Raw genomic sequence first — 18498 nt, 5'->3', positions numbered from 1 at the left:
CTACTACCACCCTTAGCAGGGCGTTTCATGCAGCTACCACTCTCTGTAAAAATTCTACCCCTGACATCCCCCTATACTTTCCTGCAAGCATTTTAAAAATATGCCCTCTTGTACTTGCTACTTGCCCCTGGAAAGAAAGATATCTGGCTATTCAAGCAACACTCACAAAATGCTGAATGAGATGCCCCCTCCAATGAATTGAGGCCCAGAGCCATGCACCAGTCCTCATACGGTAAACCCTTCATTCCCAGAAACATTCTCGTGAACCTCCCCTGATCCCTCTCCTATGTCAGCACATCCTTCTTAGATAACTGCTTACAATACTCACCGGTACCTTATAAAACCTCAACTCTTTTGCATCCTAGTCAAAAAGAAAGCAAGGGTGTAATGTTTTAATAAAAAACCCAACTCCATCCAACCTCTCGTTATAGCACATGTCCTCTAATCCAGGCAGCATCTCGACGAGCAACGCACACAAAATGCTGGAGGAACTCAGCAGGCCAGGCAGTGTCTATGGCAAACAGCACAGTCGATGTTTCGGGCCGAAACCCTTTTGCAGGACTGGAGAAAAAAAGCTGAGGAGTAGATTTGAAAGGTGGCGGGAGGGGAGAGAGAAACACCAGGTGATAGGTGAAGCTTGGAGGAGGAGGGATGAAGTAAAGAGCCGGGAAGTTGATTGGTGAAAGCGACAGAAGGCCAGAAAGAAAAAAGGAGAGGTGGGGGGAAGAAGCGCCATGGGAGATGATGGGTGGGCAAGGAGATAACATGAGAGAGGGACAAGAGGAAGGGAAATGGTGAAGTGGGGGGCATTACTGGAAGCTTGAGAAATCGATATTCATGCCATCAGGTTGGAGGCTACCCAAACAGAATATAAGGCATGGTTCCTCCAACCTAAGTGTGGCCTTATACCGACAGTGGAGAAGGCCATGGATCCATGGATGGACATATCAGAATGGGAAGTGGAATTAAAATGGGTGGCCACTGGGAGATCCCACTTGTTCTGGCAGACGGAGCACAGATGCTCGGTGAAGCGGTCTCCCAATCTATGTTGGGTCTCACCAATATACAAGAGGCCACACCGGGAGCACTGAACACAGTACGAACCCAGCAGACTCGCAGGTGAAGTGTCGCTTCACCTGGAAGAACTGTTTGGGGCCCTGAATGGTGGTGAGGGAGGAGGTGTAGGGGCAGGTGAAGAACTTGTTCTGCTTACAAGGATAAGTGCCGGGAGGGAGATCAATGGGGAGGGACGAATGGACAAGGGAGCGATCCCTGTGGAAAGCAGAAGGCGGGGGGAGGGAAAGATGTGCTTGGTGGTGGGATCCCGTTGGAGATGGCGGAAGTTTCGGAGAATTATGTGCTGGACGCGAAGGCTGGTGTGGTGGTAGGTGAGGACAAGAGGAACCCTATCCTGGTATCGTGGCCGGAGGATGGGTTAAGAGCAGATGTGTGTGAAATGGAAGAGATGCGGTGGAGGGCAGAGTTGATGGTGGAGGAAGGGAAGTCACTTTCTTTGAAAAAGGAGGACATCTTCTTTGTTCTAGAATGAAAAGCCTCATCATGAGAGCAGATGTGGCAGAGACAGAGGGATTGAGAGAAGGGGATGGCACTTTTACAAATAGCAGGGTGGGACGAGGTATAGTGCAGGTAGCTGTGAGAGTCCGTAGGTTTATAACAGACATCGGTGGATGAGCTGTCTCTGGAGATAGAGACAGTGAGATCAAGAAAGGGGAGGGAGGTGTTGGAAATAAACCAGGCGAATTTGAGGGCCGGGTGGAAGTTGGAGGCAAAGTGGATGACATTGATGAGTGCAGCACGGGTGCAGGAAGCAGCACCAATGCAGTTGTCGAAGTAGCATAGGAAAAGTACGGGACTGTCACCAGTGTAGGCTTGCAACACAGGCTGTTCCATGTAGCCAATGAACAAGCAGGCATAGCTGGGACGCTTGCGAGTACCCATGGATACCCCTTTTGTTTGAAGGAAGTGGGAGGACCCAAAGGGGAAATTACTGAGAGTGAGGACCAGTTCCCCTAGGCGGAGGAGAGTGGTGCTGGACAGGACCTGTTGGGTCTGGTGTCGAGAAAGAAATGGAGAGCTCTGAGGCCTTCCCGGTGAGGGGTGGGGGGTGGAGGTGCATAGGGACTGGATATCCATAGTAAAATGGATGGGGGCCAGAGAACCTGAAATTCTTGAAAAGATCAAGAGCGTGTGAGGTACCACGGATGTAGGTGGGAAGGGACTGAGCAAGGGGGGATAAAACAAAGTCGGGGTATGCAGATATGAGTTCAGTGGGGCAAGAACAAGCTGAAACAATGGGTCTGACTGGACAAGCAGATTTCTGGATTTTGGGTAGGAGGTAGAAACGGGAGATGCAGTGTGTTGGAGCTATGAGGCTGCTTGCAGTGGGTGCGGGTTCCTCCAGCATTTTGTGTGTGTTGCCCAGATTTCCAGCATCTGCAGATTTTCTCTTGTTTGTTATCTGGCTATCCACTCTATTTCTGCTTCTTATCATCTTGTACACCTCTATCAAGTCACCTCGCTTCCTCCTTTGCTCGAAAGAGAAACACCCTAGCTCACTCAATCTCCCCTCACATGACATGCTCTCTAATTCAGGCAGCATCCTGTTAGATCTCCTCTGTACCTTCTCTAAAGCTTCCACAGGGTTTTATAGAGCTACAACATTATTTCATGGCTCTTGAACTGAATCCCCATATACCTTCTTAACCACTCTATCAACTTTCGTGACAGCTTTGAGGGATCTATAGATGTACACTGCAAGAACCATCTATTCCTCTATTTTAGAATGGATGTGGAGTCGTTGGAGAGAGTGCAGAAGGGGTTCACCAGTATGCTGTCTGGTTTAGTGGACGGACTATAAGGAGGGGTAGGATAAACTTGGGTTGTTGTCTCTGGAGCAGCAGCAAAGGCTGAGGGAGATCTGATAGAGGTTTACAAGGTTATCAGAAATTATAAATGGAGTAGACAGCTGGATTCATTTTCCTGGGATTGAAATGTCTAATACTAGAGAATTGTCTATCACTAGACATCCAAATGTCTAATACTAGAGAACATATCTACAATTAGACATCAAAATGTCTAATACTAGAAAACATGTCCACCACTAGACATCCAAATGTCTAATAGTAGAGAACATGTATACCACTAGATATCTAAAAGACTAATACTATAGAACATGTCTACCACTGGACATTTAAATGTCTAATACTAGAGGACACGTCTACCACTAGACGCCTATATGTCTAATACTAGAAGACATGAATTTAAGCTGAAGAGGGAAAGTATGGGGCAAGTTTTTTTTACACAGAGGGTGGTGGTGGCCTGGAATGCACTGCCAGGGTTGGTAGTGGAAGCAAGTACAATAGAACAGTTTAAGATGCTCTCAGCCAAGCATATGAATAAGCAGGGAACGGAGGGAGATGGAATACGTGCAGGCAAATAGCTTAGTTTAACTAAAACTCATCATTAATTAGCTCTCCACAGCATTGTGGACTGAAGAGTCTGTTACTGGGCTGCAGTGTATTATGCTCCGTCTAACTCAGTACATACAACACTGAACATCCTACTGATATCATCGATAACATTTTAGGTTTAAATCCTCTTCAGAAGGGATTAATAACATCTATCTATGATATAATTATGAAATTACAGCCAGGTATATCTGATAAAATTAAAAATGAATGGGAAAGGCAACTTCAACTTTGCCTACCTACAGAGAAATGGGAAAAATTTTTTCAATTAGTTAGTACTTCCTGTATATGTGCCAAACATACACTAATACAATTTAAGGTAGTGCATAGGGCCCACATGTCCAAAGATAAATTAGCCCATTTTTATTCCCATATAAATCCTATTTGTGACAGATGTCACTCTGAAGTGGCTTCTTTAACTCATATGTTTTGGTCCTGCCCTCTTTTGGAAAAATTTTGGAAAGATATTTTTGATATTATCGCAACAGTTCTGTGTTTCGATTTACAACCCCATCCTATTATGGCAATTTTTGGTTTGCCAATGATGGAACATACATTTTTATCCTCTTCAGCCTGTCAGATATTGCATTTGTTACTTTAATGGCCAGAAGATCCATTTTATTGACCTGGAAGGAGACCAACCCTCCTATTACATTTCAATGGTTTTCCCAAACTATATTATGTTTAAATTTGGAAAAAATTAGCAGTGACATTTTCGATCCTTCAGTTAAATTTGAAGAGACTTGGAAACCATTTATTCAACGTTTTCATATGATATAATTTGACTTTTCTGAATCCTTGTTATTAACTTAAAGTATATGAATAGAGGAGCAGAGTTGACGACATTACTGAACGTGTTCAATTGAAGATATTGGTCTAGCCTTGTTTTGTTCCGTTTGCTTTTTTGGGTTTAGTATTTAGTTCTTTTTGTTTTGTTTCTTTTTGGGGGTTTTCTTTGTATTTTTTTCCTTTTTTTTCTCTATGATTAATTACATCATGAGTTTGGAAGTCTATTATACTTGTATTATTTTAAATCTTTTTTGTATATGCTTATTAACAATAAGATTATTCCAATATCTCTGTATCAACATTGTTATTCTGTTTATAACTTTGGAAAATTAATAAGAAGATTTAAAAAGGAAGAAAGAACACTGAACAGTACAGGCAGTTCAGCCCACGATGCTGTAACAACCCTTTAACCCACTAACCCTTCCCTCCCACATAGCCTTCCATTTGTCTGTCATCCTGTAAGACTTAAATGCCCTAATGTATCAGCCTCTACCACCACCCTGGCAGCGCATTCCATGCACCCACCTCTCTGTGTGTAAAAAAAATACATTCCTTCTGCCACCTTTTGCTTATCCCCCTAATCCGTCAAAGTCCCTCTGCAACCTCTCTGCTTCCTCAACACTATCTGCCCCTCTGCCTATCTTCTCATAGACCTCGGCCTTCACCCTGCCTTGTGTAGCTGGATTCTAGACTTCCTGTCTGATCGCCAGCAGGTGGTAAGAGTGGGTTCCCTCACATCTGCCCCTCAGGGCTGTGTCCTAAGCCCCCTCCTTTACTCTCTGTATACCCACAGCTCCAATCTGCTAATTAAATCTGCACACTGATTGGCATAATCTCAATTAATAACGAGGTAGCCTACAGAGAGGTTACCACCCTGACACAGTGGTGTCAAGTCAAGAAAACAGCCTCTCCCTCAATGTCGCAAAAACAAAGGAGCTGGTTGTGGATTACAGGAGGAATGGAGACGGGCTGACCCCTATTGACATCAATGGGTCTGGGGTTGAGAGGGTGAACAGCTTTAAGTTCCTCGGCCTACACATTACTGAGGATCTCACATGGTCTGTACATACCTGCTGTGTGGTGAAAAAAGCACAACAGCACCTCTTTTACCTTAGACGGTTGAAGAAGTTTGGCCCCCAAATCTTAAGGACTTTCTACAGGGGCACAATTGAGAGCATCCTGACTGGCAGCATCACTGCCTGGTATGGGAACTGTACCTCCCTTAATCGCAGGACTCTGCAGAGAGTGGTGCGGACAGCCCAGTACATCTGTAGCTGTGAACTTCCCATGACTCAGAACATTTACAAAGACAGGTGTGTAAAAAGGGCCTGAAGGATCATTGGGGACCCGAGTCACCCCAACCACAAACTGTTCCAGCTGTTACCATCCCGGAAGCGGTACCGCAGCATAAAAGCCAGGACCAACAGGCTCCAGGACAGCTTCTTCCACCAGACCATCAGACTGATTAATTCATGCTGATACAATTGTATTTCTATGTTGTATTGACTGTCCTGTTGTACATACTATTTATCACAAATTACTATATATTGCACATTGCACATTTAAATGGAGACGTAAAAGAATTTTACTCTTCATCTATATGAAGGATGTAACTAATAAAGTCAACTCAACTCAATTCATATCATCAGTAAAACTTGCCACAAAGCCATCAATTTCATTATCCAAATCGCTGACATAGAACATAAAAAGAAGTCCCAACAGAGGCCCCTGTGGAACACCAGTAGTCACTGGCAGCCAATCACAAAAGCCTCCCTTTATTCCCACTCGCTGTTTCCTGCCATCAGTCAATGCTGTATCTATGCTAGTACCCCTCCTGTACTATTTTGGGTTCTTATCTTGTTAAGCAGCCTCATGTGTGGCATCTTATCAAACACCTTCTGAAAATTCAAGTACACATCATCCACTGATTCTCCTGTGACGATTCTGCTTGTTGCAGTATTTCTTCAAACATTTCCAACAGACTTGTCAGGCTAGCTCTTCCCTTAAGGAAACCATGCTATCTTTGGCCTATTTTATCATCTATCTCCAAGTACCTCGAAGCCACATCCTTAACAATTGACTCCAACATCTTCTCAACAACTGAGGTCAGACTAACTGACCTAGAACTGCTTTTCTTCTGCTTCTCTGCTTTCTTGAAGAGTAGAGTGACATTTGCAATTTTCCTGTCCTCTGGAACCATGCCAGACTCTATTGCTTCTTGAAAGGTCATTAGTAATACGTCTACAATCTCTTCAGCTACCTCCTTTAGAATCCTGGGGTGTAGGCCATTAGGTCTAGGGGACTTATCTACCTTCAGACCTTTCAATTTCCCAAGCACTATCTCCCTAGTAATAGCAACTGCTGCCCCTTAACACACCTGCCTTTAAAATACTTACTCTTCTTTGAGATGTATGTATCCTGCACCTGCGAAATTGCCCCAGAAACCCCAGCCATTCCTGCTCTGCCATTATCTCTGTGAGTGTTCCATTCCAATCAACCTTGGGTAGCTCCTTTCTACTGCCTCTGTAATTCCCTTTACTCCAATGTAATACTGATACATCTGGCTTTATCTCCTCCTTCTCAAACTGCAGGGTGAATTCCATCATATTTTGATCACTGTCTCCCAAGGGTTCCTTTACATTAATAGAAACAGGCCCTTTAGCCCACCTAGTCCATGCTGAACTGCTATTCTGCCTAGTGCTGTCAACCTGCATCTGGACCATTGCTCTCCATGCCCCTCCCATCCATGTACCTATGCAAACTTCTTTTCAAACTTCTTATCAAACTTGCAACCATTATTTCCACTGGCAGCTCGTTCCACACTCTCACCACCTTCTGAGTTAAGAAGTTCCTGCTCATCTTCCTTAAAATTTCACCTTTCACCCTTAACCCATGGCCTCTTCTTCTAGTATCACCCAACCTCAGTGGAAAAAGCCTGCTTGCATTTACCCTATCTATACCTCTCATAATTTTGTATGCCTTTATCAAATCTCCCCTCATTCTTCTTTGCTCCAGGGAATGAAGTTCTAACCTATTCAACGTTTCCCTATAACTCTGGTCCTCAAGTCCTGGCAACATCCTTGTAAATTTTCTCTGTACTCTTTCAATCTCTCCCGTTGTGAGTTGGTGTAAACAGCACACAATACTCTAAATTTCATTTTGCGTTCCTCTAGCAATTTGTGTGTTGTTATAGATTGTGAGGTACCTGGGGCTATTCTGACATCATGAAAGGCTCTCTACAGATGGGTGGCTCAAATTGGACTCACTGATACCACTGTGCAGCACCTTGGGATCTCAATCATTACGTAGAAGTGACTTATTAGTGTGATTGTCATTGCTGGGGTAAATCTACTTCCTTTACACAAGTTAAAGTTGGTATTTTCTAAGATTGGTTTTATCTGTCACATGTACACGGAAACAATACAGTGAAATGCATCATTTTACGTCAATGATCAATACAGTCCGAGTAATGCGCTGGCAGTAGCCCAGTCGTGTCTCCATGCACTGTATATTTTTGTATTGCGGGAAAAAGGTGCGCCCAGTGTAAATCAATGCAGTCACAGGGGAAATGCACAAACGGTGGCAGTAATCGAACCCAGATCAGCGATCGCTGTTGCTGTGAATCGATTGTGCTAACCACTAGGTTGCTCTGCTGTCCTACTCCTCTAGAAGAACATAGGTTACACAACATCCCCTTCGCCCCACTAAACACTCCCTCTACTACTGACACACAGTGGCCGCAGTGTGCACCATCTACAAAACACACTGTGTTACTCACCCGACCTACTCTGATAAACCCTCCCACCCAGAAAGGCAAGGGTTCCCCTCCTAGTCACACACCATCCCCACTTGGAAATATATCACTGTCGCTGGGTCTGAATCCTAGAACTCCCTCCCCCCCAACAGCACTGCGTGGAGGGTGGGGTCTTCCTTCACCAGAAGGATCACTAGGAGACTGTAGAGAGTCATTCAAAATATCGGAACCCAAGAACCTTCCAGTCTATAGCAACACACAGAAAATGCTGGAGGAACTTAGCAGGTCAGGCAATATCTATGGAGGGGAATAAAGAGTCAACATTTCGGGCCAAGACCCTTCTTCAGGACTGGAAAGGAAGAGAACAGGAGAGAGGAGGGGAGGAGGAGTAGAAACTGGCAGATGATAGGTGAGACAGTCTGAGGGTTGAGGTGGGTGGGGGAGTGAGAAGCTGGGGGGGATAAGTGGAAGAGGTAAAGAGCTGAAGAAGAGGGAATCTGCAAACAACAGGAATTCTGCAGATGCTGGAAATTCCAGCAACACACATCAAAGTTGCTGGTGAACGCAGCAGGCCAGGCAGCATCTCTAGGAAGAGGTACAGTCGACGTTTCAGGCCGAGACCCTTCGTCAGGACTAACTGAAGGAAGAGCTAGTAAGAGATTTGAAAGTGGGAAGGGGAGGGGGAGATCCAAAATGATAGGAGAAGACAGGAGGGGGAGGGATGGAGCCAAGAGCTGGACAGGTGATTGGCAAAAGGGATATGAGAGGATCATGGGACAGGAGGCCCAGGGAGAAGAAAAAGGGGGAGGGGGGTGGAAACCCAGAGGATGGGCAAGGGGTATAGTCAGAGGGACAGAGGGAGAAAAAGGAGAGTGAGAGAAAGAACGTGTGTACATAAATAAATAACGGATGGGGTACGAGGGGGAGGTGGGGCATTAACGGAAGTTAGAGAAGTCGATGTTCATGCCATCAGGTTGGAGGCTACCCAGACGGAATATAAGGTGTTATTCCTCCAACCTGAGTGTAGCTTCATTTTTACAGTAGAGGAGGCCGTGGATAGACATATCAGAATGGGAATGGGATGTGGAATTAAAATGTGTGGCCACTGGGAGATCCTGCTTTCTCTGGTGGACAGAGTGTAGGTGTTCAGCAAAACGGTCTCCCAGTCTGCGTCGGGTCTCGCCAATATATAGAAGGCCACATCGTGAGCACCGGACGCAGTATATCACCCCAGCCGACTCACAGATGAAGTGTCGCCTCACCTGGAAGGACTGTCTGGGGCCCTGAATGGTGGTAAGGGAGGAAGTGTAAGGGCGTGTGTAGCACTTGTTCCGCAACGGGAGAAGCGACAAGAGGCAGAGTCAATAAAATGTGAGCGGAACAAGTGCTCTGTGCTTTGTGGGGATGGAACTGGACTCTCTGACGGTGGTGTCTGAAAAGAGGATGCTGTCCAAGTTGCATGCCATCTTGGACAATGTCTCCCATCCACTACATAATGGACTGGGTGGGCACAGCAGTACATTCAGCCAGAGACTCATTCCACCGAGATGCAGCACTGAGCGTCATAGGAAGTCATTCCTGCCTGTGGCCATCAAACTTTACAACTCCTCCCTTGGAGGGTCAGACACCCTGAGCCAATAGGCTGGTCCTGGACTTATTTCCATCTGGCATAATTTACATATTATTATTTAATTATTTATGGTTTTATATTGCTATATTTATACTCTATTCTTGGTTGGTGCAACTGTAACGAAACCCAATTTCCCTCGGGATCAATGAAGTATGACTATGACTATGACTATGACCTCCTGACTCTTAAACCCTGTGTCCCCAATAATGCTGCCTTTACCATCCTATTGACTTATGTTGCCACTTTCATAGAGCTATGAACTTGGACCACAAGATCTCTCTAATGGGCAACTTTGAACAGTGCTGCATTTCCCCAGAGTATAGTTAGTTGCCACTGTCCCTTTAAGACAGACTGCCAATTGTCACGTTCCTTCTAGGCAAGTCTGTACTTAAAGGCCTGGTGTTGAGCTCAGTCATAGGAATTCCATTTCCTGGACAGCTATTTGTAATTTCACCTTTGGACTTTGTTTGTGTCATCTTGTTTATTTTGAGTCCAAGTCCAAGTCTGAGTTATTTCCAGACCTTACCCTGAAATTGGGTTCACCACCATCCACAGCTCTCTCATTACAGAAGCTTTCCCCCAGCATAGAAATATTGAAAACCAGAGGGTTTAGCCTGAAAGTGAGAGTGGGAAATTCTGAAGGAGGTGTGTGGAGCAAGGATTTTTTTTTAACACAGTGAATGGTAGGTGCCTGGAATTTTATGTATTATATTGCACCGTACTGCTGCCGCAAAAAAAATTATGACTTACGTGAGTGATAATAAACTTTATTCTGATCTGGGTCTCTATTGTGGACTGAGAGTGGGAAGGGGGCAGGGAGGGGGGAATCATGTTTTGGAAAAGGGAAAAGGAAAGGGGAGGGAGTGGGAAGCACCAGAGAGACATTCATTAGATCAATAAACCAATTGTTTGGAATCAAGTGACCTTGCCCAGTGTCTCAGGACTGGTGTGTGTCTGCACACACATCAACACCCATGCCCTTAGCTGCCATCGGCTCCACACCTCTCCCGCAGCACTCCACCCTTGCCATTCACAACATCCTTTGCTCCCGCCAGATTTACAAACTTGCTCAGTACGTCCACGTTGACAAATGCACTACTGTGCAAAAGTGTTAGGCTGTCTAGCTATGTAAGATTTTTACACAGTACTGGTCATTGCAGACATTGTGTGTTGAAGGGACTAGAAGATCATAAGACATAGGAACAGAATTAGGCCATTAGGCCCATCGTGTCTGCTCTGCTGCTCCATCATGACTGATTTCTTACTGCTCTCAACTCCTTTCTTCTGCCTTCTCCCCAACCTGTATTGTTCCAGGTAATCAATGCAGCATTGTGGGCTCTACTGGATTGTCAGCTGGAGTGCATTTTGAACACACAGCTGGCTAAATAATGGACCGGTGTGTCTCCCCAATGGAACACTGTTATGGAGAGGTAAGGAAAAAGATCTCTAGTTTTTCAAAGGCAGCTAAAAAGTCACAAAGAAGGAAAAGATGAATTGTGAAGGCAAGCTTGCCTATATTATTAAAGAGGACCCCAAAAGTTCATTTTGATATTTAAAGTGTAAACGGGAGGTGAGAGTAGATATCAGACCGCTGGAAAATTATGCTGGAGAGGTAGTGATGGGGGACAAGGAAATGGCGGATGAACTGAATAAGTATTTTGTATCAGTCTTCACTGTGGAAGATACTATCAGTATGCCAGAAGTTCAAAAGTGTCAGGGGACAGAAGTGTATGACGTTGCCTTTACTAGGGAGAAGGTGCTTGAGAAACCGAAGGGTTTGAAAGGACATCGGTCACCTGGACCTGATGGTGTATACTCCACGGTTCTGAAAAAAGTTACTGAGAAATTGTGGAGGCAATGATCTTTCAAGAATCATTTGATTCTTGCATGGTTCTTTTGAATGGAAAATTGCAAATGTCACTCCACTCTTCAAGAAGGGAGAGAGACAGAAGCAAGGAAAAGGTAGTCTTAGTTTGACTTAGTCTCACCTCAATGAGTAGGAAGGTGTTGGTGTCGATTGTTAAGGATGTGGTTTTGGGGTACTTGGAAGCACATGGTAAAGTAGGCCATAGTCAGCATGGTTTTCTTTAGGGAAAATCTTGCCTGACAAATCTGTTGGAATTCTTTGAAAAAATAACAAGCAGATAGACAAAAGAGGAATGGTGGATGACGTGCACTTGGATTTTCAGAAGGTCTTTGACAAGGGGCCACATATGCGGCTGCTTAACATGATAAGAGCCCTTGGTATTACGGGAAAGATACTAGCACGGAGAGAGAATTGGCTGACTGGTGGGAGTTAAAGAGTGGGAATAAAGGGAACATTTTTGGATTGGCTACCAGTGACTAGTGGTGTTCCACAAGGGTCTATGTTGGGACAACTTATTTTTACATTACATGTTAACGTTTTGGATGATGGAGCAGATGGCTTTGTGGCCAAGTTTGTGGATGATACAAAGATAGATAGATGAAGGGAGAGGTAGTTTTGAGGAAGTAGAGAGGCTACAGGAGGACTTAGATTAGGAGAATGGGCAAATAAATAGCAGATAGAATACAGTATCTGGAAGTATATAGTCATACATTTTCGTAGAAGAAATAAACGGGTAGACTATTATCTAAATGGAGAAAAAAAATTAAAAATCTGAGGTGCAAAGGACTTGGGAGCCCTCATGCAGGATTCACTAAAGGTTAATATGCACGTTGAGATGGCGTTGAGGAAGGCAAATGCAATGTTAGCATTCATTTCAAGACGACTAGAATATAAAAGCAAGGATGTAATGTTGAGGCTTTATAAAACACTGGTGAAGCCTCACTCAGAGTATTGTGAGCAGTTTTGGGCTCCTTATCTGAGAAAGGATGTGCTGACATTGGAGAGGGTTCAAAGGATGTTCACGAAAATGATTCTGGGATTGGAAGGCTTGTCATCTGAGGAACGTTTGATGGCTCTGGCCCTCTACTCACTGTTCAGAAGAATGAGGGGTGACCTCATTGAAACCTATCAAATATTGAAAGGCCTCGACAGAGTGGATGTGGACAAAGTGTTTGCTATGGTGGGGGGGAGTCTAAGACCAGAGGACTCAGCCTCAGAATAGAGGATTGGAATGGAGATGAGGAAGAATTTCTTTAGCCAGAGAGTAGTGTATCTGTGGAATTCGTTGCCACAGGTGGCTGTGGAGGCCAAGATACTGTATTAGGTATATTTAAGTCAGAGGTTGACAGATTCTTGATTAGTCAGGGCATGAAGGGATACGGGGAGAAGGCAGGAGGTTGGGGCCGAGGGGGGCAAACGGCCTAACTCTGCTCCGATATCTATGGTCTTTAGTCGGTTGTTTATCCCTGATGACAAGGGACAGAGAGTACTCACCACAAGAACGTGATGATTAGCATAACACTATTACAGTTTGGGATCCTGGAGTTGGGTGTTCAACTCCAGCATCCTCTGTAAGAAACTTTGTATGTTCTTCCTGTGAGTGCGGGGAATTAGTCCGGGTGCTCTGGTTTCCTCTCACAGTCCACTGGTCAGTAGGTTACTTGGTCATTGCAAATTGTCCTGTGCTAAACCGGTGGATTGCTGGGCAGTGCGGCTCGTTAGGTCAGGTTCCGCCCTGTATCGCTAAACAAATAAAAAAATAAATTGCACCTTTCTTGCAATGCCGAGACAGCTTTCTTCTATTAAATGCTGCAGTTTAACAGATGAATTCTGAGCTGTTTTGACTAACAGAGACACTGGAGTACAACAACAAATCACGGTTAACATCCAAATTAAATGACGTGGCTGATGCGAATCTGTCCAAGAGGATCCAAGTGTTCACTGAAACGCTGGTGGTGGCTCCCATGTAAAATGAGACAGCATCTATAGAGGGGAGCAAACAGTCGCTGTTTTGGGCCAAGACACTTTATCAGCACTGGAAAGGAGGGGGGTAGAAGCCAGAATAAGAACATGGGAATAAGAACATAAGAATATCCTCGGCTGCCCATGACCTATCCATGGTGCCCCTCCTCCTTCCATTTCGGCAAAAGAATAAATCAAGGAAGGTAGTGCACCCGTGGCTGACAAGAGAAATTAGAGATAGTATCAATTCCAAAGAAGAAGCATACAAATTAGCCAGAGAAAGTGGCTCACCTGAGGACTGGGAGAAATTCAGAGTTCAGCAGAGGAAGATAAAGGGCTTAATTAGGAAGGGGAAAAAAGATTATGAGAGAAAACTGGCAGGGAACATAAAAACTGACTGTAAAAGCTTTTATAGATATGTAAAAAGGAAAAGACTGGTAAAGACAAACGTAGGTCCCCTGCAGACAGAAACAGGTGAATTGATTATGGGGAGCAAGGACATGGCAGACCAATTGAATAATTACTTTGGTTCTGTTTTCACTAAGGAGGACATAAATAATCTTCCAGAAATAGTAGGGGACAGAGGGTCCAGTGAGATGGAGGAACTGAGCGAAATACATGTTAGTAGGGAAGTGGTGTTAGGTAAATTGAAGGGATTGAAGGCAGATAAATCCCCAGGGCCAGATGGTCTGCATCCTAGAGTGCTTAAGGAAGTAGCCCAAGAAATAGTGGATGCATTAGTGATAATTTTTCAAAACTTGTTAGATTCTGGACTAGTTCCTGAGGATTGGAGGGTGGCTAATGTAACTCCACTTTTTAAAAAAGGAGGGAGAGAGAAACCGGGGAATTATAGACCGGTTAGCCTAATGTCGGTGGTGGGGAAACTGCTGGAGTCAGTTATCAAGGATGTGATAACAGCACATTTGGAAAGCGGTGAAATCATCGGACAAAGCCAGCATGGATTTGTGAAAGGAAAATCATGTCTGACGAATCTCATAGAATTTTTTGAGGATGTAACTAGTAGAGTGGATAGGGGAGAACCAGTGGATGTGGTATATTTGGATTTTCAAAAGACTTTTGACAAGGTCCCACACAGGAGATTAGTGTGCAAACTTAAAGCACACAGTATTGGGGGTAAGTTATTGGTGTGGGTGGAGAATTGGTTAGCAGACAGGAAGCAAAGAGTGGGAATAAACGGGACCTTTTCAGAATGGCAGGCGGTGACTAGTGGGGTACCGCAAGGCTCAGTGCTGGGACCCCAGTTGTTTACAATATATATTAATGACTTGGATGAGGGAATTAAATGCAGCATCTCCAAGTTTGCGGATGACACGAAGCTGGGTGGCAGTGTTAGCTGTGAGGAGGATGCTAAGAGGATGCAGGGTGACTTGGATAGGTTGGGTGAGTGGGCAAATTCATGGCAGATGCAATTTAATGTGCATAAATGTGAAGTTATCCACTTTGGTGGCAAAAATAGGAAAACAGATTATTATCTAAATGGTGGCCGATTAGGAAAAGGGGAGGTGCAACGAGACCTGGGTGTCATTGTACACCAGTCATTGAAAGTGGGCATGCAGGTACAGCAGGCAGTGAAAAAGGTGAATGGTATGCTGGCATTTATAGCGAGAGGATTCGAGTACAGGAGCAGGGAGGTACTACTGCAGTTGTACAAGGCCTTGGTGAGACCACACCTGGAGTATTGTGTGCAGTTTTGGTCCCCTAATCTGAGGAAAGACATCCTTGCCATAGAGGGAGTACAAAGAAGGTTCACCAGATTGATTCCTGGGATGGCAGGACTTTCATATGAAGAAAGATTGGATGAACTGGGCTTGTACTCGTTGGAATTTAGAAGATTGAGGGGGGATCTGATTGAAACGTATAAGATCCTAAAGGGATTGGACAGGCTAGATGCAGGAAGATTGTTCCCGATGTTGGGGAAGTCCAGAATGAGGGGCCACAGTTTGAGGATAGAGGGGAAGCCTTTTAGGACCGAGATTAGGAAAAACTTCTTCACACAGAGAGTGGTGAATCTGTGGAATTCTCTGCCACAGGAAACAGTTGAGGCCAGTTCATTGGTTATATTTAAGAGGGAGTTAGATATGGCCCTTGTGGCTACGGAGGTCAGGGGGTATGGAGGGAAGGCTGGGGCGGGGTTCTGAGTTGGATGATCAGCCATGATCATAATAAATGGCGGTGCAGGCTTGAAGGGCCGAATGGCCTACTCCTGCACCTATTTTCTATGTTTCTATGTTTCTATATTTCTTCCGTGGTCCACTCTCCTCAAGATTCCCGCTTCTTCAGCCCTTTACCTCTTCCACCTATCACCTCCCAGCTTCTCACTTCATCACCACCACACCCTCACCCATGCATCTACATTCCCCATCACCTGGTCTCACATACCACCTGTCAACTTGTCCTCCTTCCCCTCCCTCACCTTCTTATTCTGGCTTCTGCCCCCTTCCTTTCCAGTCCTGAAGAAGAGTCTCGGCCTGAAACGTCGATTGTTTCTTCATTTCCATCGATGCTGCCCGGCCTGCTGAGTTCCTCCAGCATTTTGTGTGTGTTGCTTAAGATTTCCAGCATCTGCAGAACCTCCTGTGTTTACGTATAATGAGACTCTGTTTTAGTACTGCAAAGACGTGCTAGTGTGACGCAGGCTCAGTGTGACAGGTCTTGCTCAGAGGAGGGATGTGGGAGCTTTTAGCAGAATTAAAATAAGACATTCACGGCTGCAGTGTGTAAACTAATCCCAGAACAGCCCTCACCATGGATCTGAGAGACCCCCGAGGATACTGTGGAGGGAGGAAGGGTGTGGCTGGAGGTGGCAACATCACAGAGACAAGAACAGGATGTGTGCTGCTCCATCAGACCTGTGCAGCTTTGCTTCTGTGTGTGTGTGTGTGTGTGTGTGTGTGTGTGTGAGAGAGAGAGAGATTGTGAGTGTAAGTCTGTGTCTGCATGAGTATGTGTGTGTGTGTCAGTTTGTGAGTGTGTGTATGAGAGAGGTAGTGTGTATGTCTGTGTGTTGTGTATGTGTGTGTGAGAGACTGTGTGAGCGTGCGAGCATCTGCATGTGTGTGCGTGTGTGTCTGTGAGTGTGTGTGAGTATGAGTGAGGTGGTGTGTGTGTGTGTGTGAGAGCGTGTGAGTGTGAGTATCTGCATGACTGTGTGTGTGTCTGTGTGTGAGTGTATGTGACTATGAAAGTGTGTGTGTGTGTATGTGTGTAGTTGTGTCTGTGAGTGTGTGTGTGAGTACGTCTGTGTCTGTGTGATTGTCTTGTATGTGTGTTAAATTATTGAATAGTCGCTGAAAATTCACTGGATTCTTAAAATTTTTACAATAAAAATAGATTGCTGAACACATAAAACTGAAACCAGCCAGAATATGATTTGAACAGAAATATCATTAAATTTGTACATTAAAGTGTGATTTAAAACCTTTAAGCAAGTTATTTATGAATGGTTGAGTTAGTGACTTTTGTCTATTGATCTGCTCATCTGCCTGTCCATTCTATCTTCTGTGTCTATCTGAATGTCTATCCCTTTGTCTGTCTCTCTATCTGTGTGTACATAGCTATCTCTGTATTTGTGTCTGCCTACCTTTGTGTGTCTGTCTGCCATCTGTGTGTCTCTATATTTGTCTGTCTATCTAACTCTGTGTTTCTCCCTTTCTGTGTTTCTATCCATTGATCTATCAGTATCTTATTTTCAGTCTATCTATCTCTGTTCTCTCTATCCACCTGCCTCTGTATTTCTATATTTATTTATCTCCCCCTCTCTCTTTCTGTATTTCTCTATCTCTGTCCCTATCTATATATCTTTGCCTATCTCGATTCCTCTTTCTCTCTATCTCCCTCTATCTATTTGCATCTCTCTCTCTCTCACACACACACACACCCTTTATGTATCTATCTCCATCCGTCTGTGCTCTCTCTCGATCTACATTGCTAATGGCTGCGTGGACCCACTTTCACCGTGTGGCGTTTCTGCTCCGTTGACTGTAAGGTGTCCAGTTAATCATTTATGTAAGAGAGGCAGGGTGGGGGAGGGAAGAGGGGAGTCACTCCGGGTCGCACATCCAAAATGTACGACAACCCCCCTCCACCCGATCGAAATCCTTGAAAGGCTGTGACAACAGGGGTGGGGTGGCAACACCACAGTTAGTTACAGACCCCCATCTGTTGACTGGAGAGCATATGGCCGTGATGCAGGCAGGCGCCGGCAGATGAAGGTTGTCTCTGGCACCTTGCGCTGCACAGCTGAAGCACACACACACACACACACACACATCAAGGCAGCACTGCCCCCATGCAAAATCTGACACCTGAATCGCAAAAGACCAACCAGAATTATCTAAGGCAATAATGTATATTTTTTTACCAAAACTACCTCAGTGGTCTTTGCGACGGACTCCTGATCGCCTCCCACGGGCTGGGCTTCAATCCCCGGGGCTCGGAATTGGCTCGGATGGGGGGTTGATCCGTCGGTAACCTCGGAGTATTTCGTGAACACCAAGGGCACAGCAATATCGGCCTTGTCTAATTGGTTCCAGAAGCGAGCGATACAACACGCCCGGCTGATACACGGCCACGCCATCGCTGTCCAAGGTGCTGAAACTGTCTCTCGCACCCGAGTGGCTCCGATCAAGCAACCAAAATCACCTCAACCTCCTTCCAAACCTCCTGGATTTGATAGCGCAGAAAAAAATAACACTGATATAGTTCTTCAAAACTCAGCTCCGGCTGCCACCTGCAAAGTATAAACTATAGCCCGGAAAAAAAATAAATCACTGGGCTTGAGTTCCATCGCGGGCAGAAGCATAGTCAGACATTTCTATCCGCAAACACCACGCCCTTTCCAGTTCCAACATCCCTGCTTTCTGAACAATCCGGCGAACCGGAGTGAAAATTAAAAAAAAATTTTTTTTCCCCTCCAGTCAGCGCCCGCTGTGCGTCTGCAGAGATGGGAGGGAGGGGGAAGGGAAAACAGAGGGCCCAGCCCTTTTAA

The 18498-nt window shown here is 45.1% G+C and overlaps 1 protein-coding gene across 1 annotated transcript in view; it reads right to left on the bottom strand.

The window, feature by feature from the left end:
• The window catches only part of map6a (microtubule-associated protein 6a), a 48363-nt gene extending 30276 nt beyond the window's left edge, over window positions 1-18087 (bottom strand). Inside the window, exons 1-2 of the mRNA XM_072264223.1 lie at window positions 17878-18087; window positions 7001-7014 (exon numbers count right to left, since the gene is read on the bottom strand). Coding sequence (XP_072120324.1) covers window positions 7001-7014; window positions 17878-18087 — 224 coding nt within the window. The remainder of the gene's footprint in view (window positions 1-7000; window positions 7015-17877) is intronic.
• Window positions 18088-18498: the final 411 nt, after the last annotated feature.

The sequence above is a fragment of the Mobula birostris genome, chromosome 7 (assembly GCF_030028105.1).
Source record: "Mobula birostris isolate sMobBir1 chromosome 7, sMobBir1.hap1, whole genome shotgun sequence".
Classification (NCBI taxonomy): domain Eukaryota; kingdom Metazoa; phylum Chordata; class Chondrichthyes; order Myliobatiformes; family Myliobatidae; genus Mobula; species Mobula birostris.
Note: the sequence above shows the minus strand (reverse complement) of the source record. Positions and strands in the feature narration are given on the sequence as shown.